The sequence below is a fragment of the Benincasa hispida genome, chromosome 10, assembly GCF_009727055.1.
Source record: "Benincasa hispida cultivar B227 chromosome 10, ASM972705v1, whole genome shotgun sequence".
Taxonomy (NCBI): domain Eukaryota; kingdom Viridiplantae; phylum Streptophyta; class Magnoliopsida; order Cucurbitales; family Cucurbitaceae; genus Benincasa; species Benincasa hispida.
In genome coordinates this window covers 50,428,042-50,437,849 of record NC_052358.1, presented here as the reverse complement: position 1 = coordinate 50,437,849, position 9,808 = coordinate 50,428,042, and the positions used below count along the sequence as shown (strand labels likewise).

General features: G+C 32.6%; 1 protein-coding gene across 1 annotated transcript; it reads left to right on the top strand.

Moving 5' to 3' along the window:
• The first annotated feature begins 8,283 nt into the window (after positions 1–8,283).
• Positions 8,284–9,432, top strand: LOC120088197 (glycine-rich RNA-binding protein-like). The gene is made up of 2 exons (XM_039045314.1): positions 8,284–8,510; positions 8,813–9,432. The coding sequence occupies exons 1-2, from the start codon at positions 8,397–8,399 to the stop codon at positions 9,206–9,208; spliced, it is 510 nt and encodes a 169-aa protein (XP_038901242.1). The 5' UTR covers positions 8,284–8,396; the 3' UTR covers positions 9,209–9,432.
• Positions 9,433–9,808: the final 376 nt, after the last annotated feature.

Sequence of the window (9,808 nt, the reverse complement as noted above, 5' to 3'; positions counted from 1 at the left end):
ATGCCCACATCCCCTATGGGCTCTGAATGGGATGTATTCGACCAAGGTGACACTAGCTCCCCAATTGGGGACACGTGCTCATAAGTAGGGAGTTTGTGAGACTCATTATGAGGAAGGTGAGTCTCACATTCATCAGTAGGGAGCTCGTGACACTGATGCTCATTGGGTTCTGGCTGGTGAGACTGATGCTCATTGGGTTCTGGCTGGTGAGACTGATGCTCATGACTCTCGTAGTCACTTGAGTGACTTTGAGCATCCTCATCATGTTGCGATCTATGTGTCTCCGAGGAGCTCGTCTCAGCATTAGTGCACTCGTATATGGGTCGTTCATCAACTCTAGTGTCCCTACACCACCTCTCCCTATCTGACATGATTAGTGGTGTGGGCATGATCTTTGTCTATACAAAACAACGAAGAATTTGTTAGTTATATGTGACATTCACCTTAAATCCAAGTAATTATTGATGTAATACACTAACCTCGTTGGACTCAAATACGTCTTGCTGTATTGTTTTGGTCGGCGGTGAGTATGTACACTCCCACCTCATGAATTGAGGTATGACATGTCTACTCAGTAAATTGCAACTTTTTCGACAACCGTTGATATAATCTCGTATGTCCACACTTACCATAATTCATAAATGATTATAAAACAAGAATAAACAGTAAGTCATATTGTAACTAAAATAAGTAGATCTCGTATGGACAATGAATAGATATTACCTGGAATGCATGAGGAAACCCCGGTAGGTTGTACTTCACAATGTAGTTCTTATTGTTCTTGGACCTTTTTTTTCATATAGTTATCTACCTTGCCACTCAATCCTCTTTGTAGTCTAAGTAACGTCCTCTCCCATAGCATGTTTCCCCAATCCATGGAATTAAAGTAATCCAAATCCTCCACATCAATTAATAATGTCTTGTCAGCATTGGTCATCGTCTTCTTCCTCTTCATCATACACAATTCAGTGTAATAGAGCAATATGATCTTCACAGCATCCATGTTATTATCAAATTCCATCTCCTTGTATACTATCTCTAAGGTACCAATGTGAATGTCCCCCGCAAAATTATTCTTGAAATATCTACTACGTAGTGATCTAAGTACATCACCTCTCCTCACAACTGTTGGATTAGGTGATCGCCACAATCCTATCACCAACAGGAAGTCTTTTTTGGAGAATGTAACAACCGTACCATTCAAAGCAAAGGTCATTGCATCCTTCTTATCATTTACAACCTCCCTCAATAGAATGTAGTGGACCAATGGACTGGTGAAGATAATGTCTGAAGGAAACCGATGAAGAACCCTGTGCGGATGTGGGGATCGTTCAATTTTAATTTTCATAGAACTTTAAATTACATAACAAAAAAATTATGCATTATCAAACAAAAAACATCACAACATGCTTTTAAAAAGAGAGAAAAAAAAGGAAGAAGAATCCGCTTACCCTTGAAGCCAATTTTTTTCATGTATTCCCTCTTGATCCAAATCACGTACCAATCTCCAAATCAAAATCTCAATTCGGTACCACCACTTGAGAACCCTCTATATTCTCTTGGGATTAAGAATTCAAGCAAGAGTTATGGGCTTTGCTTGAATTCTTTGAAGAGGGAAAAGAGAGGATGAGAGGGAGGATAAAAACTTTTCTTCTCTATGTGATTGGGAGTGAAACCAGAGAGAGTTTTTTTTTTCCTCTCCAATTCCACACTAAATAGAAGAAGACGACTTCCTATTCTCCAACTCCCTACACTGCACATTTTCCTGAGAGAATTAGAGGGAAAGAGTTACATATATATGATTAAAAATTCACACACACACACACACATATATATACACTGTATGTTATATCAAATATAACACATAACCTATAGTTTTATATTATATCAATACAATATAACCTATAGTTTTATTTTCTCTCAACAATGCATGACATTTAATATAATATTTATACTAAAATCAATTATATTAAACTCATCCATATAATTAATATTCGAATCATATTCAAATATTTAATTCCTCTAAACTATTTATGATATTTAACATAAATCATATTTATATTAAATTTTATGGATAATTGCAAATATAGACATTAGACCCAAAGTATTAGCAGATATAACATAATATAAAAAAAAGTTACAAATATGGCCAAATTTAAATAGTCTATCAATAATAGACCATATTATTGGTAGGAGTCTATCAGTGATAGACCATATCACTGGTAAGAGTCTATCAACGATAGAAGTCTATCGCTGATAGATTTGGGAATCTATCAATGATAGAAGTGTATCGCTGATAGACTTGTCTATATTTGCAATTTTGTTTAAATGATGTTATACACTTGGTTATTATTTTTAAAAATGCTACTAATTGCAATTATCCTAAATTTAATTATGTGAATCTCATTCATATAATTAGTATTTGAATCATATTCAAAATCCTCCCAGAATACTTTATATTATAATGTATCTAATATATTATATTAATAATATCACATATAATTAAATTAAATAATTATATCATATATAATTAACTTCCCTAAATTAATTTGAACTATTCCAAAATTAATTCTGAATTTAATCCTTATTGAGCTACATAGGAGACCTTATGGACCTGTAGATTGAAGCTTTAATGGTACTTGGATAATTAATTATACTATTTAATTAAATTACCCAACATCTATTAACTATCAATCATTCCACTAAAGATCAACAGTTACATTCTTCGCACTACATATATATTTTTGTATCAATTGGATATAACAAGTCAACAATGCAATGACCCTTCACAAATTACTTGTAAGTATAACTGGACCAAAATTACCGTTTTGCCTCTGTAGTTACATATAACTCCTTAAGTACCACTAATTCCTCTAATTAACAATAAGTCATGGTCCAACTATGACCAAGTCCTTATCGGGCCAAGAGAGAATGTGGCCACATTGTTCAAGCCCTAAAATCGACCCTCAAGAGAGCAATTTATCTACTTACTCCAACATCAGGGAAAAAGTGAGTTCCATCTTATGTAGCTATGTTCACAGCTCTCCAATCAGACGAATCCCCAAAATGGTAGGCCTATTGAGTTGACAATCTGGCCACTCTCACCTATACAAATCAAATGACCGCCTTTATAGGCAGGAGATCACAACTTACTCAAGATTCAGGTCATGTCACCTATGGTCATCCTGGTGAAATGTAAGTCTCTATTATTAATGGTGTTATATAATGAGACTAATCATTTTGTGGTATGGTCTTATACAAACTATTTGTATAGGATACCCCGCTCACATTTCTCTACATGAATGATCAGAATCAAATCATTTATAGTACTTTACAACACTTGTAACATCTACTAAGCAGGTTGTATCTGTGGTGTCACCAGGTTAAGATACCCACCCTTATCCATCTACTACAGACCATTTAGGTTATTATTTTAACAAGATCCACTTGTATGTCTCAACATACTTGTTTAAATTACATAAAATAACCTAGGATCTTAGTTTATTAGATTGAGTGTATGCTCATAAAATAACAATTTATTTATACAATGTTTAAAACTACGAGAATACAAAAGATTTAGGATATCAATCCCAATAGAATATACCCACCATTAACGAATATTGATTAATTTGATTAATCAGTTTAGCCAATTTAATTTTATATTGTTGGATTTCTGATCTGTAAGTCCATGAGGTCCCCTTCCTAGCTCGTAAAGGAAATCGAGGTAATTATGTCTTGAATTTGAAATGTTCAAATTCACTTAGAGAAATAATATAATGTATAATGATACATTATAATGTAGGGTTTATATTTAATTAAACTTTATAATATAAAGTTAATTTTGGTTGTGATTCAAAATTAATTTCTTGGAGAATTAAATATTTGAAACAATTCAAAAATTAATTTAATATGAATTAGATTCATATTAAAACTATAGGTTAAAAATCAATATGTATTTGATGCACATTAAAACTATAGGTTATAAGAGAAATACAATTAAATATGATTCAAATGTAGGCTAAATTAAATATTTGATATTTAATTTTGTAATTAATTAATTATTAAATCGATTAAATTAAAACCATAGGTTATTTGAGAGATGTTTTATTTAAATATGATTTAAATGAAATCATTGATTAATTATTAAATTAATTAATTAAATCAATTTATTAATTTTATTAATTAACCGTTAACTCCCACATAGGGAGAACATAAACGTGGGAGTTTTGTGGGCTTTGTGATTTTGGAGAGAGAGTGAGAATTTTTTTAGAGGAAAAAAGTTAATTGGGTAGAAATATCTTAGAACATTTCTTTTATCTCACTCCCTCTTTGTCAAAAACAAGAAAAAGATAATCTCGCAAAAATAAAACCACCCACACTATACGTGGGTTGAGAGAATATGGGAGGAAGTTAAAAATTAAATAAAATTAAGTTAAAAATAACTTAATTTTAATTAATTAATATTATATTATATATATATATAATAACTAATTTATTATACATATATACACAACTATATGTTATATCACATATAACCTATGATTTCAATTCTCTCACCAATGACATTTAATATAAATCTCATTTATATTCAACTTAATGATATGAATCCGATTCATATAATTAATATTTGAACCATATTCAAATATTTATGTCCTCTCAGATAAACTTTATAATGTATCAAATACATTGTAGTAATGATATCATATATATGATTACATTAAATTAATTATATCACATATAATTAATTCTCTCAACTAATTTGAACAATTCAAATTAATCCAAAATTGAATCTCATTTAATCCCCATTGAGCTACAAAGGGGACCTCATAGACCTAAAGATTGAAGCTCCAATGGTACTTAAATAATTAATTAAACTTCTTTAATTAGATTACCCAACATCAATTGACTGTCGGACACTCCACTAAAGATCGACAGCTACACTCTTCGCACTACAGGTACATTTCTGTGTCCATTGGATATAACTAGTCAACAGTGCGATCACCTTTCAAAAATTGCTCGTAAGTACAACTGGGCCAAAATTACCGTTTTGCCCTTGTAATTACATCTAACTTTTTAAGTACCACTGATCCTTCTAATGAACAATAAATCATAGTCCAACTATGACTAAATCTCTCTCGAGCCAAGAGATGTTGTCAAGTCTCTAAATCAACCCTTAGAGAGCAATTTATCTATAAGAATGATTAGGATGTAACAATTTACAACAATTATAACATCTATAAAGCGAGTCGTACTCGTAGATAACCTTGGATGTTAGTTTATGGGTTTTGGGTTCAATGCTACTAAATGTTTCTACTACAAACCATTTAGGTTATCACTTAAACATGATCGACATGTATGTCTCTACATACATGTTTAAGCTATAGAAGATAACCTTGGATGTTAGTTTATTGGTTTGTGGGTTCAATTCTACTAAATGTCAAATAAAACATCTCATATTGTATTAAATAACTAAAATGTTTGTATAACACAATTACAAACTACAATACTCTACGAGATTGAGGGCACCAACCTCAACAGATACATGATACACGATTGCTCAATACCAGATACACGATACATGCTACACAGTGTCCCTTACTCACTGCATTACATGTGACTAAATGATCAATTATTGAGCATTCTGTTTGATTTTCCACCTCATGACCCATTCTACTCAAACCCTAAACTATGGACGGTCCAAGATGTCATAAATATGAAAACCGAAACGAAAAAAAATTGAGTTTCAACCAAACATACAAGGTATGAAAACCAAAATGAAAATCGTATCGGTCGGTTATCGAGGAACATGCAAGTGCATGATGAAAAAATATAACAAACAAAGAGACAAACGATGCCAAAATATAAACAAAGAAATAATGTTACATGATGGAGAGAGTTTCGAGTGTAGAGGTGCAGTTGTTGAAGGATATAAAAACGAAAGACGAGAGAGAATAATATGAGAAACAAGTTGAAGTGGTGAAATAATGGATTTCAAACGGGTTTAAGAATTAAAAAAATTCAAAATGATCAAGTATAAGTTAATCGAGTATCGAGTACGGATGACTATGATCGAGTATACACGTGTCGATTGCACACGTATCGAGTGACCATGTGTCCAGGTATCAAGTGACTGTGTATCGAAGATCGTGTGACGAAAATCGACAATCGAGTTCCTTGGTAGGCCCAGGCGCACAGGGTGCATGTCAGGGGCGAAGCGGTAAAATCACACGTGGATGACATCAACAGAAGACCAATTTTCATTACTTTTTCTACCGATGGTCTTTTTCATTTGAGCCTCCCAAATGAGGTCATCCATACAAAAAATTCAAAATCTAAGCTTATAACAATACTTCTACTTATTGTTTTTTGTCTCTCTTTTTTTATTTGTTCTTTTGTTACCCACTTCTAGGCATGATTTCAAAATCCTAGTGAATTTTGAAAACTTGAAATCCTCCTTCGATAACCAATTGTTTTGAAATTTAGGCTTTTAAACCCTATTTACACATTTCACCTATAAGTTCAATTTGTATCAACTTTTCCAAAAATGAAACTGAATATTTTTGAAAACTTAAAAAAAGTATTTGTTGTATTGTAGTAGAATTCGACTAGAAATTCAAATGTTTCTTTAACCAAAGTAAATATCATAATTGAGAGAAATTAGAAGGAAACAAACATATATTTCAAAAACTAAAAACGAGATTGTTATCGGTCATAGTTTTTGAAACCTAAAATAAATATGATATAGTAATATAATCAAACATGTTGTTTTAGAGTTCAATATTATACCGATTTGTACTTATGACGTATTGTTGGTTGGTATATACTTTAACAAAACCAATCGTTGCGTCACGTTGACTAATAACAAGGTTTACGATAAACAACAATTTAGTCATCTAAAGTTGCGTGTAAAAAAACAAATCTAAAATTATGCCGGAAATAAAAATATCTAAATTAAAAAAAAAAGAGTCTTATCTCTATATTTAGTAATATATGTGAATTCTTGCTACAAAAATTTAAGGGTTAAAATAACATTTTGGTCTCTATAATTTTTTTAAAATTTTAATCCCATATTTTTAATAAATTTTAAATTTAGTCACTTGAAGCTAATATAAAAAAAATATAATATGTACCTTTTCAAAATTTATAGTACAAATACTAATAGTAAACTAAAATTCAATATTTAAAAGTACAAAGACTAAAATTGAACAAATCTAAGTACATGGATCAAAATGATATAATTTAATTAAATTAAACTAAATGGAAAAAAAATCGTATTTTTTAGGTTAAAATTGCAAATTTGATCCTTATGGTTCAAATAAAGCTAAATTTTAGTCCACATGGTTTATAATCAGAATTTAATCTCTATGATCTGATAAAATAGTCATGAATAGTCCTTATGGGAGGGACTATATATGAGAATTTTATCTAGCCACATAGACTATTTATGATGTCTTAAGGATTAAAATATAGATGTCAACATCGATATTAGGATTTTAATTTTACGGATTTATTATCGTACCATAAGAACTAAATTCTAAGCGACTAAATACTAATTTTTCTCGAACTATAGTGATCAAATTTGTAATTGAACCTAATTTTGATATTGGTTCAACTTTCACTCGAGGTTTGAAATGTCAATTTAGAAGAAAATATCGAGCTCTAAATTTTACGAAAAGTTCAATAGACATATCGATAAAATGTCGATTTTGATAGATATTTTCGCAAGAATTATAAAAATAAAAAATTCAAAAAATAAATGTAAATGAGTAAATAAATATTTTGTAAATTTTAAACAAGTTAACGTGTATATTGTTTATATTATATACATTTTGTTATTTTTTTTTATGTTTACCGAATTTTTTATGATATAATGGAAATATCGATATCTATGATAAAAATTTAATACCATGCTTTCACTTAAAGGTTTTTGTTTTTTTAATTTGAATTAAAAATAAAGATGACAAATTATTTAAAATCTAAGATTTAATGGGGGGGTTAAAAAAAAAAGATAAAAAATGGATAAATTGATCCATAACGTGGGGTGGTGGGTAAAAAGTAGATATTTTTCTAGGTTGGAAAATATCTTAAACCGAAGAAAGGGGCAGGCATACACTTAACCAACCGAAGGATAGGATATGGGGTGCATCCAAACAAGGTAACAATCACACCGCCTTTTAGGTTAACCCTGATTGCAAAAGAACCGCGTTGGTTTCAATTTCCAGCAAACCCTAAAACTAACCCTAGTTAAATCTCCTCTCTATATAACAAACCCTAAACTTCTTCCCATTTCATTGTGCTCTTCTTTGGAGGCTTGGATTTGTGTCGATCCGCCTCTCTCTCTAAAATCTCTTCCTCTCCTTTTTAGTGTTAGGGTTCTTTTTTTCGGTTCCGTTTCAATGGCTTCCTCTTCTGTTGAGTTCCGTTGCTTTGTGGGTGGCCTTGCTTGGGCCACTGATAATATTGCCTTAGAGAAAGCTTTCTCTCCATTTGGTGATATCGTTGAAGCCAAGGTCCGTTTGTCGTCGAGATCTGGATTTGTTCCGAATCGGCTAATCTGATCTGTGACTCTGTGACTCTCATCTGTGTTTTGTGTTACTTTAACTTCTACTACTCTCTTGCTATCTCTGTTACTTTTATTACTCTCCTTTCAATCGGTACGTTCACCTTCATCTTTTTTACAGAGACGAAGAACGATCGGTTTTATTTTTAATTTTTAATTTTTAATTTTTTAATTTTTGTTCATTGTTGTGACTGTGTCAATTTGTGTTGTTCTGTGGCTGATCTGTGTTTTTTCTTGTTGATTCTTCTTCAGATCGTTAACGATCGTGAAACCGGAAGGTCGAGAGGATTTGGATTCGTGACGTTTGCTGAGGAGGAGGCGATGAGAAGTGCTATCGAGGCGATGAACGGCCAGAATCTTGACGGTCGGAGTATTACCGTCAACGAGGCGCAGCAAAGAGGTGGAGGAGGCGGCGGTGGTGGTTACAACCGTGGTGGTGGTGGTGGAGGTGGATACGGTGGACGTCGTGAAGGAGGAGGTGGAGGTGGATACAACCGTGGAAGCGGTGGTTACGGTGGAGGTGGATATGGAGGAGGTGGTTACGGAGGCGGACGTGACCGCAGCTACGGTGGAGGTGGCGGTGATGGTGGTTCCCGTTACTCCAGGGGAGGAGGAGGCGGCGGATCTGAAGGAGGATGGAGAAATTAGACTGAATTTTATGATTTTTAACTTTTGGTTTCGAAGTATTAGTGTGATGAAAAAATCTTAGCAGTTCGTTTTTGATTTTGTGGCTCTGTTGTTCCGTTTGGGTGCTCTCTTTTTTGACCGATTACCGATGGGTTTCGTGTTCCTCATTATCGATCTATGTTACGATCAAGAAGAAAAAAAATTACATAAGAAAATGAAGTACAGTTCTTCGTTCTCACAAAGAATTTTCTTCTTTCTTCGATTCTCAATTATTGCTTGTTACGCCATGGTCAAGATTCTTTTCTAAGGTGAAGATAATGATATTAAATGTTTTCCTTGTTTCGAAGAAAAATGTTTGGTTCTTGTTTCGTTCTGATCCAATTGACTGCTGGACAAAAAATATCTTGGCGGTAGATATTTTCGTTGGAAAGTGTTAGATATTTATGCAGGCTTTTTTACTGGGCCCTACATGGGTCGGCCACGTCTTGGTAGTTGTGGAATCTGAAGAAATGATTTTGGAATATTCGCTATTTGGGTAATTTTGTTTTGTTGTTTCTTTGGTGCGTGGAATATTGTAGGCCTGGGCTTTTGTAATCTCACATGGGCCTGTTTTTATAGGCC